This window comes from Strigops habroptila, chromosome 20 (assembly GCF_004027225.2).
Source record: "Strigops habroptila isolate Jane chromosome 20, bStrHab1.2.pri, whole genome shotgun sequence".
In the NCBI taxonomy this organism is placed as follows: domain Eukaryota; kingdom Metazoa; phylum Chordata; class Aves; order Psittaciformes; family Psittacidae; genus Strigops; species Strigops habroptila.
The window spans coordinates 3,411,665-3,434,105 of NC_044296.2; the positions used below are offsets into that span (position 1 = coordinate 3,411,665).

The following is a 22,441-nucleotide window of genomic DNA, read 5'->3' on the forward strand; positions in this document are numbered from 1 at the left end:
TAGTTGATGTCCCTGCTCTTTGCCGGGGGGTTGTTCTATATGAGCTTTGAAAGGTCCTTTCCAACCCAAACTATTCTATGATTCTATGTTGAGGACATGGCAAGCTGACTTGGCTAAACATGGGGCATGAGGCACATGAAAATCATGGCTCTGGAGCCAAAGGGAGGGTTAGATGGGGCTTAACTAGACTGGGGCTTAACTAGACTGGATTGGCCTAGGATGGGCTGGAAGGGACTGGGCTATACTGGGCTGAAATGAGGTTGGGTGGATTTCATGAAGGATGCTCTGCCAGTGGGTACCCATCAGCAGGGGAGCTCTGAGGATCCTGGGCACCAGCAGGTCCTGTGGCTCCAGGGGACATGGCTCCACAGACAGTGCAACCACAAAGCACGAAAGGTCTGTTCCATGAGTGCGTGTGAGGAAGCCCTTTAGGAACTGTTCATTCACACACTCCTGCCAGAGAACTAGCAAAGCAATATTAATTTTGCAGGGAGGCCACTAATGGGACTTGTCTCCCCTTTTCCTCTGGCAGTGAGTGTGTCTCATCTCACACTGATGGAGTGTGAGACTGGTCTCTGTAGGCATCTTTCAGAAAACCCATTTCAATTAGCAGCTAAGATGGATGGGGCAGGAAATTGCATGGTTATTTCCAGATATTTGCAGTGAATCACCTCGTTGTAGGAAGGGGACATGCTGCACTGTGGTGAAGGGGCTGGGAATCACCGTGATGCTCCTCTGAGACCATTGCACATACATAGAGAAGTTTGCTTTTATGGTGGTTTGGTGATGAATTGTTGCAGGATGGATTTTTGCACTGGGTAATTGCCAAAATTGTAAAGGGGAAGCAACATGGGGAAGGACCACATCAGCTCCCAGCAGCTACATGCAACCTTGACATCTAATCCACACTTGTAGGTGCCTCCAACAACCAGTTGGAGTCTCTTTTGTCCCCTCCTGAGCACCTGGATGAGGAGAGGTGACTGTTTTTCTCCAGAGCAGGTACCAGTGGGTGTCCCCCCTGGTTTGCCTCACATGAACTCTTCCCACCTCTATCTCCTTGGGACTCCTGTACACCAGGACCTGAGCTCTCTTCTTTCTTTCATAGGGATTTGCATGTGCAATGATACACTGTTCAGCAGGACCCATGAGCCATATGTGGCCAAAGCAGTAATGGCTCAGGGGTAAAACTGTGCTCAAAGGGGCTTCCTGTTCCCAGGGCTTGACTTGAAAACGTTCCTGGAGTGGCTGGGAATGGCCAAATCCTTCTTGCTGGGGCCCTTGGAGGAGCTCAGCCAGCCAGGCTGTGCCAAGAGTCTTGGTGGTGTGACCAAGTATATTTATTTGCAGGTCATTTTTCCCTTGCTGAGCTCCTCCTGGCAGGGGCCTGGACCCTGTTATTGCTGCATCTTTTCGCTCGAGGATGTCCCTTGAAGCTGGGTGTGGATAATGACCCTATGATCAGTCTGTCCTGGTCGTGGTGACCAAACATCTGATGCTAGTTCTTCCTCCAAATTGCAACTCGAGGCTCCAAAGCTCCTGTTGCCTTTCTCCAGTGGAAATGCATCCTTCGAGTTTGCTCATAGAGCTCTGGCTCACGGAGGTGGAGAGGGCACAAGGTGGGAGGCAGCAGCAGCAGACGCATGCTCATCCTCTGGGGTCTCGTGCAGGGCTGGTTAGGCAGCAAGGGCTGTGCTGGGTTCCTGGTCCAGGTCCAGGCATGTAGTCAGGCTCCTGGAGCTCTCCCAGAACCTGGGCATGTTTCCCTGTGAGCTGGGTGTGACTCTGTGCAAGCTCTGTGCATCCCAGGAAGCTGGATTGTGCTGCTTCACCCTGGGGGTGGAAGGTGCTCATGGGTCTGCGCTGGGATTCTGCTGTACCTTGAACATAGAATCACAGAATCAGCCAGGTTGGAAAAGACCTTTAAGATCATCAAGTCCAACCGTTCCCCAGCGCTGCCAAGGCCACCACTAACCCAGGGCACTGAGGGCCTCATCTACACGGTGTGTGAACACTTGCAGGGACGGTGACTCCAGCACTGCCCTGGGCAGCCTGTTCCAATGCCTGAGCACCCTTTGGGGAAGGGATTGTTCCTCAGCTCCATCTAAACCTGCCCTGGGGCAGCTTGAGGCCATTTTCTCTTGCCCCATCCCTTGTTCCTTGGGAGAAGAGATACCTCAATGGCCAGCTGTGTCCCCAGCATCTCTTTGATGCATGGCCCCTTGTCCTGGGTGCAGCAGGCAATGGTCTGGGTGGCAGGGGTCTGCCTGCCCAGCAGAGATGCTGTGCTTGCTCCAGTGCATCCCAGGCTTCCAAGACTGGGGCTGTGGGTCTGGGACAGGCACACTGTGGACAGACAGAGGTTTTGGATGTCTTGGAGCAGCAGTGATGCAGGAGCACTGCCCTGGGGATTAAAGGGTCTTTTGCAGGGGGAACAGAGGGATCCAGGAGCTGTAGGCCAGGCTCAGCCCCCAGCGCTGTGCTCTCCCATGGTCTGGCATTCCCAGGCAGGCAGCTCAGGAAACTTCTCTCGTCTCCAATTGCTGTGCTCCACCTTTTATTCTAATTGATTCTGCATCGCCATAGGAACCCGCTCCAGCGTGAGTGAGGAGCAGCTGCCTTCCCTGGGCGCTCCGGCAGAGAGGCGGCTGCTCCTTCCTTCGAGATGGCAAGTGATGGAGCCGGGATTCCAGGTACCATCTGTGCCCCATCCATCCCCTCTGGAGCACTCATGGGGAGCAGAGCTGGGGAGTGCAGGGGGGGTAGTTCCCTCTGTGCTTAGCTGCCAGAGACCCCCCCACTCCTCACGGTGGTGGGCGCAGGAGATGGGGTTGGCGTTGTTTGTCTGATGCTGGGGTCCAGTAGAGCTTCTGATGGATGGAGAGGGCAGGAGGCTGGGCTTTGGGGTGGGATGGGTGGGAGCAACCTTTCCTGGGGGGTTATATTCTTCCCGGGTGGCTTGGCTTGGCAGCAGTGGGTTTTCGATGTGTGCTGGGATAACAGTGGAGAGAAGGCATGTGAGGGTGTGCTGCAGAATCCTGCACTTGGCTGGGCTTCCCATGCCCTCCAGGGAGACCAGGGATCACAGAGCCTGGCATTTGGAGGCAAGCATCTCTCCTTAGCATCTCCCCATGGCTGAAGGGTCACCCCTTTCACTTGCAAGAAAGTGGATGGGACATCCCTCACACTCAGTGTCTCATGCTCCTGCCCTGGCCTGATCCACTTGGTTCTCCCTTCCATGCCTGTGGTCTGCTTATCTTCCCCTCACTGCTGGACATGGCTGCAATCCTGCCAGAAAAGCTGCCTTTCTGGGAGAGCCCCTCCACAGTGGCTGCGTGGGTTTGGAGAAGTCATGGTAGAGAAGGTGGCCTTCCCGTTAGCCATGGGCTGGTTTAGCAGAAGACTGGCCAAGCTCTTAGATTAAGGTTTGGGATACAGATGTGTTGGTCTGGGCTGAAGTTCCAGCCTGTCCTGCCGTTTCTTGTGATGGAAGGTGCTTGAAGAGAGAAGCTGTGAGCTTTAGAGCATGAGGGTTCATTGTCTGCATCACTCCAACTGGAGGATCCTGCTGAGACTTGGGATCTTCCTTGAGCATGGGTCCTGTGGCAGGGTATCTCCTGGACCCATCGTCCATCCACATGCTGAGCCCTCACAGGGCCAGGTGATGGAGAGGGATTCATGAAGGATCCTCCTGAATCCTGCTGTAGGTAACAAGCATTAACAGACAAGGAGCTCTGGTTCCTTGTCAGTGACTGGCACTGCCTGTCCCTGGGAATCTGCCCGGTGTTTGCCTGTGCAACCCACCCCATAGGTGGTTCAGACACAGCCAGGCTGATGCAGGGGGGTCTCAGCATCCCTCCTGGACCACAGTGCTGTCTGTACAACATACATAACCCACCTTGGCGGGGACAGGAGGGTGTCTCCCTGCCAGGGATGGGCAGTGCAGGGTGCTGGGGTTAAAGCTCAGGTGCCATCCTGGCAGCAATAAGAGGGAAGCTGGGAAGGAGAGGTTGCACACACTGGATTCCTGAAATGGGAAACAACTTTGTTCCTGCTGGGCCTCGCTGTCTGCTGAGGAAGGGCAGAAAACATGGCCCCTGCATGAGTCCTGCATCAGCAGCTGGTGGCAAAGACAGGAGCAGATTCCCAGGGACAATGCAGCAACTTGGCTTTGGGATGCGCAGGAAAGGAAGACAGAAAAACATGTGGATAGTCCCAGCCCTGTTTGTTCACAGGGCTAGGGTGCATCCCATAAAGCAGCAGGAGAACACAGCCTGGAGGTTCACAAGGTGCTTTACTATGGGGCAGAAACACTTCTGAGGGCACAGTGCAGCTCTTTGCTCCAGGGGTCTGCATCCCCTTGGAAGTTCAGCTTCCCGTGGCAGAGCCCCTGGTTGTGCTCACACTGGCAGCCGTGCAGTATTCCAGTGGGATTCATTCGCTCGACCCAGCAGCAGCATTTACTGGAAAAGGCAACATAAACCCTGCAAAGAATTCATGAGCAACATGGGACAGTGCCAAGCACAAGGGTGCACTTCCCAGGAAGGCATCCAGCTGCCTCCATCCCAGCAGGATCCTGTGGCGAGCGGATCCGCCTCAGGCAGACGGACCCTTTGCTTTGGAATACAGTAGTGGAAGGAGATGGGGGTCACCGCAGCCCTGCTGCATTCACAGTAAAGCCTTTCCCCATCCCTAAGGAGCTTAGGTCCTAGAAATCCTCCTGCTTGGCAGATCCTATTTGCCTACAGCCCCGGCGAGGGCGTTTGCTGTTGGATCTCCCTGGTGATCACATTTGCTGTCTGGTGGCAACAGGCGGTTGTGCACCATGTGCAGCGCTGCAATGAATATTTACCAAGGGGAGCACACGGGGCCTGTGAGGTCCCTGGCTCCCACAGAGCAGCAGATGCGCTCACAGCCCTTTGCCAGAGCCCTGCGTTAGTGCTTATGCCACACTTCCCCCCCTGCCCTGCTCATTTTGGCCACAGAACCAGCTTCATTTCACATTCCGAGGATGCTGGATGCAGCATTTTGACTTTTACTGCTACATGTCTCAGATATGGGGAGCAAGATTAGGGTTGTCCTTTCCAAAGCAGGGTTATTTTAGCACTGGCCTGATGGATTCACTCCAGTTCTTATTCTGTGTGCAGTCATTTTATTCTGGTCTCTATAAAATCTTCATTTGAATTGAAGCATTTTAGCCCCTGCTGGCTCTCCTCCATCAAAACTGGCTCCACTTTCTTCTCTTAAGACTTAAGTCGCATTTCTCATTGTTATATAATTGTAAATGTCTATTTTGGGGTATAAAAGCACTAAGCTGGGTTTATTTTCGAGTGTGTAAATTGAATAATTCCCTAGTTGTTGGACTGCGTTCCTGACACCTCGTAATGAAACCCTGTTCTACTGTGCCTCGCGTCATCTTCCAGTGCCGTTCTTTGAGCAGATCAACCCTTTCTGGTGCAATTCTGCTTTATTGTGCAAATCATGTGGGTCTTTTTGAATCCCTGCTGAGAAAATACACATCCTGCAACCAGAGCTCGGCTCCCTGCTCACTATCCCCTGCACACCGTGCATGGAGCATGGACTGTGCACTAATGCAGAGCAAAGCGTGGCTGTGCCAAGGCTCCAGGCGTCATCTTTTATTTGCTAGTGGGTGTAAAGCGTTTGAAGGAGGAACAGATTTGTTTGAGCAAGGTTACTCTACTGTAAATTGGAAGTAAGCAAAACCCAAAATGTTAGCATCCAGAAATTGCTTTCTGGCTGACACAGGAGACTTTATCCAGCTGCTTTTCCTAATCAGGCTCTGATTCTGCTTTGGACACTTCTTAGAATCCCAGCATGGTTTGTGTTGGAAGGGACCTTAAAGCTCACCCAGCTCCAACCCCCTGCCACGGGCAGGGACACCTTCCACTAGAGCAGGTTGCTCCAAGCCCCTGTGTCCAACCTGGCCTTGAACACTGCCAGGGATGGGGCAGCCACAGCTTCTCTGGGCACCCTGTGCCAGCGCCTCAGCACCCTCACTGCCAAAACTCCTTATACCCAGCCTGGATCTCCCATCTTTTAGTTTAAAACCATTACCCCGGTCCTCATCTTGCTTGTAAGCCCCTTGAAGTATTGAAAGGCCACAATAAATTCTCCCCGGAACCTTCTCTTCTCCAGGCTCTTGTGCTTTCCCATCCACTACCTATCGCTAGGTCTGGACTCCTGGTCAAAAACCTGCAAGGACTCAAGGGGCAGAGTAAGCTGATGCATGCAGAAGTGTCTGGGCATAGTCCAGGGACCAGGCTATGTCATGATGGTGCTTTGCAGCCCCATCCCTGCTAAGAGCCCATCACCTCCCTTCTGTGCCCACTCAGCTGCTCAGCTTGGAGGTGTGTGCAGTGGGAAGGGTGAGCCCTCCATCCCAGATGGCATCCTGCATCCTGCATCTCATTCCATATTTGCCATTCCCAAATTAACATTTGCGACATGTTTCATACCCAGGAAAATCGCAGCCCGGCGTTGCAGAATTGTTGACAGTGATCCTCTTCCTTTGTGAGTTCTGTCCCTATTAAGCAATTTCCTTGCTCATATAGATTCTTTTTAGTTACTAAGGGAACATGAATCTTAATAAAACTCAATCAAATGTTCCTTAAATAACAGCTGCCTTCGTTTAACTGCCTCATCAGCTGGTTCTTTCCTCCAGGAAATGAAGATCTGCCTCTTTACACAGTAATGAAAAAGCAACAGATCCCAAATGTGAGGGAAATCCTTGATCCTGGATGCTACAGGATATAATACCAGGAACAGCATTTAACAGAAAAACTTGTATTTTGTCCTGAATGTGCCTGTTCCTCCCTATACTTTTGATGTGAGTTAGCTGGGCACCTCCAGATACATGATTTGTGCTCGAGTAGCTTCTATTGCAGCAGAGCCCGTCCTGTGAGTCTCTGGCACTGAGAACCACTGAGAACCATGAAGGGGGGTTTTCTCAACCCAGATGTGTCCATGGGGAGCATAAATCTCCCCTGAGCGCAGGGAATTGCAGTCAAGTGGCAGTGGTGCCCCAGGAACACAATGCTTTCAAAGCCCAAGGGATACCTGAGTGCTCCAAGGGCACTATGAGCTCTGTGAGTAGATGGAGGCTGTAGAGAGCTGTGCCTCTCCCCTGAGACCTCTGTGGAGAGGAGCAGGATGCTCTGTCCCATCAATGCTCCTCCATAGGTGGGTATCCCTCCCCTAGATAGGATCACGTGGAGCCATCACCACTGGCTGCGGAGGGAAGACTCAAGTGCTCTCTGCCCAAGGGGAAGCTCCTCCAAGCTCAGTTCACTCATCTCCATCCTCCTGCCCTCCCTCAAGTTGTCCCGGTGGGGTTTGCAGTGGCTATTAGGAAGCATTTCTTCACTGGAAGGGTTGTCAAGTGTTGGGACAGGCTGCCCAGGGCAGTGGTGGACTCACCATCCCTGTAGGAATTTAGAAGACATGACGCACTTAGGGTTTAGTGGTGGCCTTGGCAGTGCCAGGTTAACGGTTGGACTTCATGAGCTTAAAGGTCTTTTCCAGCCTAAACGATTCTCTGATGTGGTATCCGTGCTTATTTGACTCATCCCTGAACCCCAGAGAGCAGCTTGTTCCCCTTGTTGCTGCTCTTGGCTTTTATTTTGCTGCTGTTGGAGGAAATGATTGTTAAAGCCTGCAAGCACTGTTTGTCACCATGTCCAGGAGCTGTAGGAAGGGAATGGGAGCAGGTCCTCAGTGTGAGTCAGAGCCAGGCTGAACCTGCTCTGGGCTGTATCTGGGTACTTTGGCCTTGGCACTGGCCTCTGCCTTTTCCACTGATACTGCTCCCAGACAGGGATGGGATATTGCTGCCTGGGAGGGCAGGGGGATGCTTTGGCTGTTTCCTGGTATCTCCTGGTGGGGCTTTTCCTTTTTCCTCGGTCTCCACAGCACTGAGGGCACTCAGGCTCCAGGATGCTGCAAGAGGAGGTTGGTGTGGATGTTCTCCTGGGTGAACTCCATCCAGTGCTTATCTGACTGAGAACTTCCGAGGTGCCTTGTGGTGTTTTGCTGTGACTCCGAGTGACTGTTGGTTCTTTTAACCTCTTCTGCTCTCTTTGTCCTTCTGCTTTGCTTCCCTAGCCCAAGAAAGCTGGACCCTGGAGATCTTCCCTCACTGACGTGGCTGTTCGGACACAGCCTTCTCCTCCTCCTGCTGCAATAGCAATGCTAGTGTCCCCATGCAGCTGCAGTGAGGTACGTGCCCTCCTCCTCCACTGGAACTCAGCTTCTTCTATACCTGGTTCAAAACCCCCTCAATAGGAGTGAGCAAACTCTAAGCTTGTGTCCATCTTAGAGAACTTCAAGACCAGACCAGCTAAAGCCCTCAACCTGCTCTGACTCCACAGCTGAGGTCCTTTTCATTGTCAATGTTCCTGTGATGCAGGGCACCTGGTCCAAAAGGGTCCTGCAGCACTGGCTTTGGTAGGTGGGCACCCTCTCCAGAGGCAACCTCTGCACCACTGCCCTGGACTGCCCATCCATCCCATGCCTTCATCCCCTTGTGAGTGGCTTCTTGAGCTTACTAGAAAACCAGGGATCCACGTGTGAACTTCCCTGCTCCTGGTTCTTTAGCAGCATTGCTGTAGCCTGTGGCCAGTTCCTCCTCCTTCACCATCTCTGCTTTCTCCTCCAGGAGCTCTTGGCTTGGTCAGGAGTGAATCCCCAGCTTGGCGTAGCAGCGCCAGTGGCTATGGAGTGACCTGTGCTCCGGGTGCGTGGCTGAAGCGGCTGCCTGGGCACCGAATGCGCCCGGCCCACGTGCTCCTCGCCTCTGCCATGAATGATGCATCGACGATGGATTATGAACTGCTGTCCCCCTCCTTGGTTGAGCACCCAGCCGGCTCTGCGGGTATGGATGCTGAGCAGAAAACCGTCTTTGCCTTTGTCATCTTCCTTCTGGTCTTCTTGGTGATGCTGATGGTGCGCTGCTTCCGCATCCTGCTGGACCCCTACAGCCGCATGCCCGCCTCCTCCTGGACTGACCACAAGGAGGGGTTGGAGAGGGGCCAGTTTGACTACGCCTTGGTGTAGAGGGCAGGGATGGGGCGAGCCTGGGTGCTCTGTGTGCCTCCCACCCCGGCTGGCCCCGGCCCCGGCCCCCCCTTCCTCTGTGGTGTTGCCCTGGGCCAGCAAGGATGCTCTGGGCAGGGAGGGGAGGTCAGGCTCTCGCCCGGGGTGGGTTTTCTAGGGGTTTCTCTCTTTTCTAAGCACTTTTCAGTTCTCTTTGCAGTCTGCAGGACTCTTGGAGAGATATGTTGGAGGGGGAGATGTGGCTCTGCATGGTCCCTGCTGCCCACCGTGGGACAGGGGCAGGAGGTGATGGGGCAGGGCATGGCGGGACCTGCCCTTGGCCACAGCCCACAGGGCTCCTGCTCTGGGTGGCTCTGCCTGGTGCCAGGCCAGAGCTTTGACCCCCACCTCCTCCTGCCCCCCCATGTCACCCTCGTCTGTGTCCTCCGGGGAGTGCTGATCGTGGTCCAGTGCGTGTGTGTGTGTGTCCCTGTAGCTGAGCTGTGTCTGTCAGGGGGTTTATAGGCACCAGACCCAAGTGCTGGCTTTGTTCTTCTCTGTGTGGCAGCCCCAAGTGCCCCCCACCCCCAGTCCATAAGTGATGGGGAGATGGAGACCCCCATGTGCAGCCCCCTTTGGGCATCCAGCCCTGCAGCCTGCTCCGCTTTACACCGCAGTGACCTGTCCATGCCCAACTGGTGAAGATGGTCTGAGCAAGGTGCAGTCAAGCAGCTTCCTGCAGACCTGCCGGGGGGGCCCTGCTGGGATCCCAGGAGGCATCCATGATCCCATACAACACTTGGGAGATGCTTCTCAGCCAGCCCAAGCCTGGCAGCCTCCGACTGTTATCCCACTACGGCCAGTCCCTGCTACAGAGGGATTGGGGTGGCCTCCCCATGGCTGGGGGTTGCTGAAAGGGGCAGAGGGGGGTGACTCTTCCCTGGCCATCCTGTATCTGGGTATCAGAAGGTGTGTGTAAGTAGCTGAGGGGAAAGTAGTGTAAGTAGCTGTCCTCCTGCCGCTCTGCTGAACCATGCCTAGTGAGTCGGGGTGCTGCAGCTAGCCCAGGGCTAGCCAAAGCCGTGGTGGGTTATGGTGTGGGCTGGTAAGAAGGTTTATACTAAGGGATGTGAGCACATGGGGGAGAACCTCTCCCTCCACCATGGAAATAAAGCTGCACTGTGCTAACCCCACACAGCTCTTCCTCTGCTTTTTGATGCATCCCATCAGGCGCTCAGAGGAGTATCGGCTGCTCCCCAGGCACTGCTGGGCTGACCCATGTCTCTCTGTCTGAGCCAAAACCCCACATCCCCCAGCACAAGCTGGAGCTGCTCCTCAGGGGATGGGTGATATGTGGGGCAGGAGCATCAGCGGTGGGTGCCCCATACCTGAGCATGTGTTCTCTCAGGGACGTGCTCCTTGGCCACAGCATGTCCCCTGGGGCAGTGTTCCTGGGCAGGGATAGTCCCAACCTTGCCACGTCTGCTGCAGGACCCATGGGCTGTGCCTGGCTGTGTCTTTACATCAATCCAGGTCTCAAGTGTCCCCAGGATTGCATGGAGGAAGAGGCAAGAAGTCACTGCAGGGAAGCAACCAGCAGGACATGGGTACCAAGCCCAGCATCTCCTCTGGTGACACAAGTCTAACACCTCTCACCTACTGCCCAGCCCAGGAAGCTGTTTGAGGGACATTTTCCAGCTGTGAGCTCCATGGGTACTTGCTTTCCTCTGGTTTCATGGCTTCGCTGTTCCCCCGGCCCAGGAAGGCAGCAGCTCCCTCCCTGTCACAGGGATGCTGCAGCTCTGCAGCCCTCTTGTGGCACATGGCTGTGTCCAGAATGGGAGGTCGGGAAGAGCTTCCTCAAAATGAGACCATCAGCCTGGAACTAGGGTTTGAGCTGGACAAAACCAGGCGGGCCCTGACTCCTGGACACAGGGAACAAGCTATGGGCAAGTGCTTGTATCCCTGCACACACTATTCACTGCACACGCTACGCAAGCCTTGCCCTCTGCACAGCAGGCAGTGAGGGGTGCTGCTCCCCAAAAGGGGATGAGCCAGGAGCCAAAGGTGACCACAGCACAGGCAGCACCTTCCCTGAGCACAGCGCAGGCAGGGGGAGCAGGGCAGGAGCTGGGGGAGCAGCAGGTTTGTCCCCACTCTCCTGCATCTCCTCTGCCTCCTCTTTGCCACTCCCTTTCACTCTTGTCCTGGTGCCTGGAGCTGCTCCTCAGCCCAGCAGCACTGAGGGATGGGGTAACACCCATCCATATGTTACCACTTTCCTTCCACTCTCCTTGCTGGGAGAGAAGAATGGATCAGAAGAGACTTTGCTGATGGGTCCATCCCTCCTCTGCCTATTGCTCTGCAGGCTTCAGGAGGGACCCCAAAGCCCCTCTGGGTGCTGAGACACGGATGGGTGGGAGAACTGAGTGAGGCTGTAATACTGATTCTGTGTCCCTGAGGAGAGCAGAGAAGAAATCACCTTGGGCTCCATCCGAGCTGGAGGGAGGACGGGTCCTACCACATTCCCAGGCTCCTGGGAGCACCCGGATGAGGAGGAAAACACAGCCCCATTTAACCCAAAATAATTTTATTGTTGCTGTTGCTTCTGATACAAAAAGGGATTCCACAAAGAGCCGCCTCCGTGTGCGGGACAAGGGGGAGCAGGGGCTGGGATTCAACACTTCCCCTTCCCCCCCAAAATAAAACCAACCAGCGAGAAATGTCAATACAATAAAAAAAAAAAAACCACAACAACCAAAAACCAACCCGGCACCAGAGAGGAAGGAAGGGCCCTTGAGCTTTGTCACACACACACAAACCAGCTCTGCTCATTATTATTATTATTAATAATAGGTTTTTGTTTCTTAAAAATAAAAATTAAAAAAAAAAAAAAAAGCACCTGTTGGAAAACAAAACAAAACAAAACAAAACAAAACAAAAAACCAAATAAACAAAAAAACCAAACCAAAATAATACTAAACCCAACCCCCAGCCATGAGGCCCCCCCCCCCGGGCACAGCTCTGTGACTCTTGCACAACCCAGAGTCCGGAGCTGTGCTATGGAAAAGCTTCTTCAAGTTTGCCATTAGCCCCAATCCAGTATCCATAGACTGCCCCCAGCCCACGTGGTGGCAGCGTACGGGAGACAAACCAACCCCCCCTCCCCAAGTACCAACCCAAAACTACAGGAATGTGCCCTCCTCGGAACCCCCAGCAACCACACGTGTGGTGGTTACCCATAAACATGGAAGGGTGGGTGGCTACAGTGCACTGACGCTGACCATTTGATACCAGCTCCGGAGAGCTGGAAGCACCTTAGGTTTGGTGATAAGGTAGTTTTGTGTGTCACCAGAGTGAATTAGCACCTTTCTTTCCTGTGATGAGGCACAGGGTTGATGCAGAACTGAAAAGAGGTTCATGCAAAACTAGGGAATGGCATCGCAGAGACCAGCTGGGTGAAGAACACTCATGAAGGAGGAAGAAAAGCCAGGACAGAACAGTCTGGACAAGCTACTTGAGGCAGCAAGGAGACCTCAGTTCACTTAATTCATATTTCCCAGACTCTTTTTAGTGCATTTCACTTATCTGCATTAACCAGAGACTGTCCATCTTGGTTGCCACCTTGGCCTGTCCAAGATGTACGTGACAACCAGAGGGGAGGCACCTGCAGCCCCTGGTTCCAGAAGTGCTCCTGACCGGGGGGGATCTGGCCATGAGCACCATGTCACACAAATGGGGTGGCTCAGAGCCAAGGGCTGTTTGTGGAGTGAAGCTCTGGCTGTCCCTGCCTCTTCTTTCCTGCCAGGCTGCAGAGACACCCCCACACACATTCCCACCCCATCCCCAACTTGTTCCTGCTGGTGGGAAGCTTTCCCCAGGATTTTCAAACACTCCATCAGTGCTAGCCAGGAAATGTGCCCTGCAGCATCCACGCACATCCGGCCAAGCCCTCCATCCCCGCTGGCATGGGAAGCTGCCAGATGCTCTCTACCAGACTCATGGCATTTTTCCTGCCCGTTTAGTTTGTCCAACCACATTCAACAATGCAATAATTTGCCTTTCCCCAGAGCTCCTCCTCTGTATTTACAGAAGGACACCGTAACCCCTGGACTTGCTGGAGCTCTGGAAAAGCCCCTCCAGCTCCAATCTTTGGTGGCCATGTGCATACTGCAGTGTGAAAACCCTGGCTTCCCTTCAGGAGCTCATGGTCCTGTAGCCTGGCTGCTTCGTGATGTGAGGTTCACAATGTGAACTGCCCCTTCACTCAGAGGTGGCCTTTTCTGTTTGACAGAGGAGCCCAAAAGGACCAGAGAAAGACATGGAGAGGACAGAGAAAGACAGAGCACAGCCAGTGTAGGGATGGGATGGTTTCTGCACAAGCAAAGGAGGAACAAGAGCTGTTGGGAAATGCACTAACACCACACCGTGCCATAGCTCCTTCCAAAGCTGCCCCCAGGCCCCCCTCATATTTCCTGGCCTGTGGGGTGGTGCATGGCCTGTGACTGTGAAGGACAGGCAGCTTCCCCGTGGTACCACCCTTGCCAGCTCAGACTAACAGTATCTTGGTTAAAGGAGACAGGCAAGAGCTGAGCAGAGGACTGGAGTCCCTGCTGCCAAGGCCTGAGCCTTTGGCACAGGTTTCCCGAGCTCGTTTGTGGTGTGGCTTGGTTTGGACTCAAGCACCCCATGAAGCGGAGTTATCCCTGCATGGCCAAGGTGAGTGCTGAGCCCAGAGGGACATTTCCCATTAGTTGTACAGTGCAGTGGGGGAGATGGTGGCAGGGGGTGCAGTGAGAGAGGAGGCAGTTGTTTCCAGATGTGGATGGCAAGGCGAAGGACTGGACTGTCGGTTGGGTGGGTGGATCTCATGGGTGTTAGTAGAGCTGGAGCTGAAGCTTCATCCTCAGTGCTTGGCCCAGCTCCCCTGCTAAGTAGTTGAGGTGGTTCTTGGCCTCTAGTTTCTGCAGTTCCCTCTTGCGGTACAGGGGCACGCTCACGATCTCCAGCAGGTAGGTGCCCGGCAGGATCTTCTTGCGGCCGAGGTGCAGGAAGCTGAGCCCCTCTTTTTGGTGGATGCGGAAGTAGCCATCCTCATTCCCATGGGAGATCAGGTACCTCACACGGTTCTCCAGCGGCTCCACAGCTGGCAGGAGCTCCAGGATGTGCTCCTTGTGAGCCAGGTCAGAGAGGTTCAGCATCATGGACAGAGGAGCATCCACATCCATGCTGGCCAAGTTCACAGTGTGATCCTTCGAAAGGAACCAGGCATGTTACTTACAGATACCAAGAAAAGCTCCTGGCCAGGTGAAGGAGGACTTGAGGTAGAGGAGTTCTGCCTCATAGAATCATAGAATGGTTTGGGTTGGAAAGGACCTTAAGACCATCTACTTCAAAGCCCCCTGCCAAGAGCAGGGACACCTCACACTAGACCATGTCACCCAAGGCTGGGTCCAACCTGGCCTTGAACACTGCCAGGGATGGGGCAGCCACAGCCTCTCTGGGCACCCTGTGCCAGCGCCTCAGCACCCTCACAGGGAAGAACTTCTGCCTTATATCTACCCTGAACTTCCCCTGTTTCAGCTTAAACCCATCACCCCTTGTCCTGTCTCTACAGCCCCTGATGAAGAATCTCCAAAGAGTCTATGGCCACCCCAAAGCAGCTCTGAGAATTTACTATGATTTCTATGGTCCTTGTTTGTCTCCAAGGGTTTCTTGGTACCCTCTTTGTGCCCTGAGACTGAACCATCCAGTACACAGCCCTCATCTTCAGGGGAAGAACCAATAACGTCAGAGGTATTTTCCTCCCAAGGGCTGAAGGGCCCATAATGTCCTCCCAGTCCAATCCATCCTGCCCAGGCCTGTGAAATTCTCAGGGGAGCCCTAGACAGAGGCCAGAACTTCCCACCAAGGAATAACCTGTTATTTATAGTGGCAGGTTCAGTCTGGAGTGAGACAGTAAGTGCTTGACAGTCCTCTATCGCCCTATGGGAACTTCCCTGTTCTCTTGCAAGGAAATGCGTGTTTCATTCCTTGGTTGCATGCATCTCCAGATATTTTTGGCCAAACCACACAAGTGGTTTGTCCTGACCTTCTCTAATGTGCTGTGAAGGACCTTTTATTTCTGCAGGACTTCTGAACTCAGTGGCATTGGCAAACACGCAAGCACCCAGCATGGGCAGGTACAGAGTGAGCTGCTATCTCTGCCTGGACTGAGGCAGCTCCACAGGAATGGGTACAAGTGCATGGGACTTACTCCAGGCAGTTATCCCTCAAGTGACCCAGCTCTTCCCTTGCTCCACCCCATCCAGGATGCCATGGATTTCTCACCTGGTGTTTCTCAGTGCCATTGACACTGCGTCGCTGCCGACCCCTCTTGGGGTAGCCATTTATCTTGCACTCATAGCAGGTTTCAGGGGAGAGCAGGTTGTCTTCATCCTCTTCTTGGGGGGCAGGAAGGTAGGAACCTTTCCCAAAACCCAAGCCAGAAATGCAGTGTCTGGTGGTAGAAGAGCAGAGAGACTCATCTCAGATTCATGCTTTAAGAAGGAAATCTTAGCATTGTTCTCACAGGTTCTCCACGTGGTACCCAGAAACACATGGAGGATCACGTCTGGGTACAGGACATGGCTTGTACAGAATGACTTGTACACAGGACATGCCTGAGAGAGATCAGGCCACCTCTTGTTTAGATGTGGCCAGTAGGTTTAATCTATCTGTATCCTGGACTAGACAGATCTGCAGAGCATCTGCTACAGTGCTGGCAGCTGCCCTAACCGTTGGATTAGTGAAATGGGAGAGGAGGTGCACATTAGCATGAGGATCTTGTGATGGGTGAGGAACAATTTAGCTTAGAGAAGCTGAGAACTCATGTAGAAATGGGAGCTTCCTGGCTCCTGAGGCTCCTTTAAATTGTATTGGTGGCAGAGAGCAGAATTGTGGTGATGAAGCATGTCTGGGGGTACAATGCACTTGGCAGCCTGCAATATCCCCCCAGACCTTACAGGGCACTACCTTCCGGCTGCTCTCTTACCCTTGTCCTGCTCGGAAGTAGCCTCCAGGACATCCACAGAGGTAACCTCCATCTGTGTTGGAGCAGCCGTAACTGCAGGGGCTGCCACCTGCTGAGCATTCATCCACATCCTGGCACCCACCAAAGGCTTGGTCAAAATCAAAGCCAGATGGACAGACGCACTTGAAGCTTCCCAGAGTGTTGTAGCAGGAGGCAGAGCCGCAGGCAGTGGGGCTGGAGCACTCGTTTTCATCTGCACCCAAAGACAGAATTAGTCAGAAACTCACTGGAAGGGAGCTCCTGTGCTGGTGCTCCCCCACCTCACACAGCCAAGGACATCTGCCCATGGCCTTGCTGAGCTGGCAGTGAGCTCCCTTCTGAACAGAATAGAATCATACAGTGGTTTGGGTTGGAAGGGACCTTCAAAGCTCATCTAGTCCAACCCCCCTGCAATGAGCAGGGACATCTTCAACTAGACCAGGTTGCCCAGAACCACATTGTTGTGGCTGCCTGTGAGACATCATCTCATGCAGGTCCCTGAAGGGCTGCCTTGATTTTTGTATCCTCCTGCAATGCAGGGAGCTGCTGGCATCAGGAGCGCTGAGAGCTCCTCACTCTGCAGAGCAGCTTGCTGACATTCCCCACTGCAGAGAGAACCTGGGGCAGTGCAGGGCAGGGCAGAGGCACCACCTCTGGGCACAGGCATGGTCTGTCTCTGGGTTGGAAGATCAGTGCTGGGTTAGCAGAGATGAACCCAGAATCCAGTAGCAGAGATGGCCAAGGGTGGCTGGAGAGGCACTTGGGGCTTCAGTGCTCTCTACCCTCCATCCCACAAGAGCCCCCATCCCACACTCACCTACACACTGGTTCCACTGGTAGTGCTGCACGTAGCCCTGTGGACAGCCGCAACGGTAGCCCCCGAGCACGTTCTGGCACCCGTGCTGGCACCGGTGGTTTCCATCACACTCGTCCACATCTGCAGCAATGGAACCCAGATGGTGGTGAGACAAACTCTGCCTAACTCTTGGGCAGCACTAGGGGCACAGGAACCATGTGCACATGGTACATGCCTGGCAGCCAGCACACTCGAGGGTGCTTATGTGGGTTCTTCTGCCTAATTCTGTCTCTGCAGCTTGGAATCAAATGAGACCCGCAGCCCCCATGGATGGATGACATCCATCCCCTCGCAGCCCCTGCTTGGATGTTCTTTGGTTTAAGGCCTGGCCTTAAGATTCTGTTAACTTAGATTCTGTTACCAGATCTACTCTATTTCAGGCTGCCTGTGCTGGACACAGGCTTTTCTTTAGCATAGCACATGGTGGGTTTTGGGCAGCATGAGATCTCCCCTGATGAGCTACAGGACCATTCCTTTCCCAGCTTTGGCTGCTATGGCTGCAGCACTGAGACCTTCCTCTACTTGTCCAGGAGACAGCGTTCCTCCAAGCAGATCAGACACTGACCTCTCCTTTACACCAAGGCTTCCCATGTGGATTTTTGGTGCCCCACAGTATGGAGTAGTCCCTTCTTGCTGCACTGAGCTGCCTTAGAGAGTGTGAATGAACAAGGAATTCTTCCACATGGAACATGTGTCTGCCAAAGCCCCAGAGACACAGACCCACCTTCACAGTTGACTCCAGAGCTGTCCAGGGAGAATCCTTTCTGGCACTCGCAGTTGTAGCTGCCTGGCGTGTTCAGACACTGGCCCTTGGCTCCACACAGAGAGGGCTGAGCTGTGCACTCGTTATTGTCTGCAAAACACCGGTGCCCACTTGTAAGTCCATCCCCAAGGCTGTGGCTTTCTGCAGCTCTGCAGACAGCCACCTTGCACCATGGAGCTTAGCAAAGTCTGAGTAGCAAACAGACAAGTCAGATGCACAACCCCAAGGTCAACTGGAGAGGGACAGTGCTTTGGAGCCAGAGCTGAAGGGCTAAAAAGACTCTCCTGTGCTTAAAGCTAACCCATGAAGCCTCTACTCACCAATGCAGGATGAGTGGTGCTGAGTGAAGCCTGGGGGGCATTTGCAGTTGAATCCTCCAATAATGTTCACACAGAGGAACTGGCAGTTGTGCTGCTTGGTGGAACATTCATCCAAGTCTAAAGCAACAAGCACAAGAACATGTGTCTCTATCTTACTGAGAAAGCTTTGTGGCCTGAGTCTGTGACACCTGCATGTACATGGTGATGCACAGTGGGTCTGGGCAGACCATGACCTGACCTGTACCAGCCTCAGGAACAACACACACAAAGTTCTTGCATGCAAATCACAAGTCCAGGGAGCCTCTCCCCACCTCATATACAGGCACATTTAGAAGATGTAGAGATTTGTCTCTGTTTATCCTGTAATCCCCAAATCCCAGGTTCTCCTGGATTCTTAGGGCACCCTCCTCGCAGCCTGGCTGCCAGCACTAGGAGGAGCCCTGACAGTGACATGCACAGCCCATGATGATAAGACAGGTCTAGAGTGTCTGTGGAAGGATGAAACCCTAATGCATCAGTCCACGAGGGTCCAGCATGGCAGCTTTTTCCATATCCAGCTTTGTCCTGTGGCCTGGTCTGTTAATCAGCTCTTGCCACCCCCCCTTCAGCTGCCAGAGATGAGGTAGGGTCTCTGCTGCCTTCTCCTGGATGAATACCTTTGCAGATTTTCCCATCTTCTTGCAGAATGTACCCTCGGGGGCAGGAGCACTGGTAGCTGCCTTCTGTGTTCTTGCAAATGAAGTTGCATGGCTTAGGGGACTGATTACACTCATCCAAATCTAGACTCAAGAGACAAGACACATCAGCATCCACAGGTTGTGTTGCTGGACTCTGTCCCCGCCACCCCTTGGACCATTCCGTCTACCAACAGGCTCCTGAGCACACGGCAATCCCAGGTTTCATGGCCCCACATAACTAAGTGGTCAGATGTCCCTATGATTCTGGCATTCCCTGCCCCAGATAAATGGGTCAGAGGGAGAAGGCAAGGAGCCTTGGTTTTGAAGAGTTAAACAACATACGAAGACGGGCTGAGAACATTGGGGCTGTTCAGCCTGGAGCAGAGAAGCTGTGTGGAGACCTCTGAGCAGCTTCCAGTGCTTGAAGGAGGCTACAAGGATGCTGGAGAGGGACTCTTCATCAGGGACTGTAGCGATAGAACAAGGAGTAATGGGTTTAAGCTGAAACAGGGGAAGTTCAGGTTAGATGTAAGGAAGTTCTTTACTGTGAGGGTGGTGAGACACTGGCACAGGGTGCCCAAAGAAGTGGTGAATGCTCCATCCCTGGCAGTAAGAGCTGGTCTGGGGCAGGGTGTGTGTGTGTGCTTCAGGACCCTCTGTTAGCATGCTGACAGTAGAGGTGGAAGACTGCTAAGGCCAAGGGCTGTCCAGAGACATGGGTTTCCTCCTCCCAACTCACCCACACAGGCAGTGCCCGTGATGTCCGCGGTGTAGCCCAGCCTGCAGTGGCAGCGGAAGGAGCCGATGCTGTTGATGCACTGTCCATTCTTGCAGAGGTTGGGCAGCACCTTGCACTCATCGATGTCTGCAGGAAGGAGGGAAGGACCTGTTAGTGGCAGTGCTGCTGCTGCCCCCACGCTCCTGTGCCAGGGCAGATCAGACTCTCCCAGGGAGCCAGACAATATGGGCAGGGAGATGAAGCGCCTGGAGCACAAGTGTGATGAGGAATGGCTGAGGGACCTGGAGGGGTTTAGTCTGGATGATGAACAGAAGGCTCCGGGGGGACCTTATTGCTCTCTGCAACTGCCTGACAGGAGGATGGAGCCAGGAGGGGGCTGGTCTCTGCTCCCAAGGAACAAGGGATGGGACAAGAGGAAACGGCCTCAAGCTGCTCCAGGGGAGGTTTAGATGGAGATGAGGAACAATTCCTTCTCCAAAGGGTGCTCAGGCATTGGAACAGGCTGCCCAGGGCAGTGCTGGAGTCACCGTCCCTGCAAGTGTCCACACACAGTGTAGCCGAGGCCTCAGTGCCATGGGTTAGTGGTGGCCTTGGCAGTGCTGGGGAACGGTTGGACTTGGTGATCTCAAAGGTCTTTTCCAACCCGGCTGATTCTATGATTCTATGTAAGATAATGTCACAGAGGCTTCTTTTCTGCTCCAGGCACTGTGTAGGTCTGTCCCAGGGGAAGTCTGCCTGTATCCACATCTTTGCTTTTGCCTCAGCTCACCTCTGCCATCAGTGGAGTACCCTGGCCCATGAGGACACATTTTCTTGTACTGGGCAGTTCCAGGAAGGGGGCAGAGCTCACACTGGGGGCCCCAGCTGCGTCCACTGTTGCAGCAGCACTCAGATTTGGTGACCAGGTTGCGGTTGGTGGAGGACATCTGGCACATGGTTTGCAGTACTTCAGTGAAGCAGAATCCTTGGCGGGTGTCTGGGCAGAGAGAGTGAGGATACAAGGTCAGGATCTGAGTCAGGATCAGCACCAGGGATAACCGAGCAGCTGGTCCACCCTGTGCCAGTCCCAGCACAGAGGGTAGTGTGGTTTGGGTAATGCTAAAGGCAAACCCCAACAACTTTCTGCTCAGAAACCTTGAAACACCTGAAAAGCATCATCTGCTACCACAGAGAGGCTGCTCAAGCCCCACCAGGACTTGGTAATTACCAATACACTCTGTGCCAGAGGGGCTGACTTCAAAACCTTCATTGCAGTCACAGCGGTAACTTCCCACCGTGTTGATGCAGCGGCCATTGGGGCAGATCCCAGGCTTGGTGCGACACTCATTCTCATCTGGGAAGGAAGGAACCACAAAGAGGTGAGACACGGGACAAATTCCGGCTTTCCATGAGTCCCTGTGTTTGAAACACCCTCACAAAGACCTTGAGGACAACTTCTACATCCTTAGGCAGCTGAGAAACACATCCACCTGCTCTGGACATCTCCCAAAGCAGTGTGGCTTTGGGTGAGCACCCAGCTTCCCTGCTTTGCACATTCTCCACCTGTAAGTGGCCAAGCTGCTGGGCTAGGAGTGGAGCTGGGCTCACTTTGCATTCCTGCTGTGCCTAACACTATGCAGGTCTGGGCTGTCCAGTGCTGGCCCCTCCAAAAGCTGCTCAGTGCAAAGAAGCTTGACACAGACCTGGAAAGACTCAACAGAAAGGACATATGGCATAATGTTGTGCTGGAAGTGTATAGACCCATAGGTCCAGAGATGAAAAGAAGTTTTGTGTGTGTAGGCATCTAGTAGGACATGCAGGAAGTTCTGACACATGGGCAGCTCTTTGACAGAAGGACATAAAAAAAAGCTACATGGACAATGCTTAGAAGAGGATGGCCTCCAGCCCCACTGGAGAATGGAAATCCCTTCCAGCCTGGTCCTTGGTACCTGTGCAGCCCTCTCCATCGGGCCTGCGCTGCATCCCTGGTGGGCAGATGCACATGAAGGTGCCGATGAGGTTCTTGCACAGCATCCCTCGGGACTCGCAGTCGTGCAGTCCCTCTGCACACTCATCCAGATCTGCAACGAAGAACCTTGTGAGCCCATGTTCAAACTGCCAGCACTGTTGAGTCAACTAGGAACTGAGTCCTTGCATCTGCACTGCTCCAGATAGCCCTTCTGCCTTGGTCCAGGCTGGCTGGCACACAGCACAGACACCAAGGTAGGTGAGGGCAAGCACAAGCCCAGAGATGCCAGCTCAGGAGTCCTCTGCATAGCACCAGAGACCAGCTAAGTGCAGAGGGCTGGGGAGGGTGTGAGAGCTCCCCTGATGGGTGCAGAAGGGGATTTTACCTCTGCACATTCTTCTGTCTTCTCGCAGGGCGTATCCGGACGGGCACGTGCACTCATAGGAGCCAAACGTGTTGATGCAGCGGAAGGCACAGAGCAGGGGGTTCAGTGAGCACTCATTGATATCTGGGGGGCAGGAGAGAGGAGAGGGCTCCACTCTGTGCTCTCAGCAGTCAGCTGAGCAGTAACAGTGGTGGGGCTCCCCCTTCCCTGTGCATTCATCTCATGAGAACTTTGTTCCACCAAGGCTTCCTGCCATGGTCTTCAGCACTGACAGACACCTGATGTCTCAGCAGCTTTGACAGGGTCATGGCTCCTTGGTGAGGCAGCTCCTGCTTTTAGGCAGGTCCCCAGACCTCCTCTTGGGCTCCAGCCTCAGAGGAAGTTGAAGGGGACCAGTGCTGATGTGCACACTCATGTGGAGATGAGCCCCAGCCAGCTTTTCTGCACTGTCCATTGGAGGCTGACCTGCTGCTCACCCAGGCAGTGACCCAGTGTGCAATGGGGGTGAAAAGATTGCCCCACAGCAGCATTACCTTCACATGTCATCATGGGACCTGGCTCAAAGCCCTCGTCACAGGCACACTCGAAGCCTCCCACCACGTTGGTGCAGGTGCCATTCCCACAGGGATTGCCAATGGAGCACTCATCGGTATC

At 53.8% G+C, this 22,441-nt stretch overlaps 3 protein-coding genes across 3 annotated transcripts in view; 2 read left to right on the forward strand and 1 right to left on the reverse strand.

The window, feature by feature from the left end:
- The window catches only part of LOC115618321 (leucine-rich repeat extensin-like protein 3), a 44,109-nt gene extending 33,868 nt beyond the window's left edge, over nt 1–10,241 (forward strand). Inside the window, exons 2-3 of the mRNA XM_030509760.1 lie at nt 8,119–8,232; nt 8,672–10,241. Of these exons, the coding sequence (XP_030365620.1) occupies nt 8,119–8,232; nt 8,672–8,737 (180 nt within the window). The 3' untranslated portion in view covers nt 8,738–10,241. The remainder of the gene's footprint in view (nt 1–8,118; nt 8,233–8,671) is intronic.
- On the forward strand, nt 8,676–10,243 carry CTXN1 (cortexin 1). The gene has a single exon (XM_030509588.1). The coding sequence runs from the start codon at nt 8,782–8,784 to the stop codon at nt 9,067–9,069; it is 288 nt and encodes a 95-aa protein (XP_030365448.1). The 5' UTR covers nt 8,676–8,781; the 3' UTR covers nt 9,070–10,243.
- Nucleotides 10,244–11,621: 1,378 nt separating this feature from the next.
- Nucleotides 11,622–22,441, reverse strand: part of LOC115618248 (fibrillin-2-like) — a 108,614-nt gene continuing 97,794 nt past the window's right edge. Inside the window, exons 53-65 of the mRNA XM_030509610.1 lie at nt 22,321–22,440; nt 21,788–21,910; nt 21,383–21,514; nt 20,662–20,787; nt 20,224–20,430; nt 19,455–19,580; nt 18,695–18,817; nt 18,039–18,155; nt 17,680–17,808; nt 16,917–17,036; nt 16,082–16,313; nt 15,379–15,547; nt 11,622–14,300 (exon numbers count right to left, since the gene is read on the reverse strand). Coding sequence (XP_030365470.1) covers nt 13,926–14,300; nt 15,379–15,547; nt 16,082–16,313; nt 16,917–17,036; nt 17,680–17,808; nt 18,039–18,155; nt 18,695–18,817; nt 19,455–19,580; nt 20,224–20,430; nt 20,662–20,787; nt 21,383–21,514; nt 21,788–21,910; nt 22,321–22,440 — 2,099 coding nt within the window. The 3' untranslated portion in view covers nt 11,622–13,925. The remainder of the gene's footprint in view (nt 14,301–15,378; nt 15,548–16,081; nt 16,314–16,916; nt 17,037–17,679; nt 17,809–18,038; nt 18,156–18,694; nt 18,818–19,454; nt 19,581–20,223; nt 20,431–20,661; nt 20,788–21,382; nt 21,515–21,787; nt 21,911–22,320; nt 22,441) is intronic.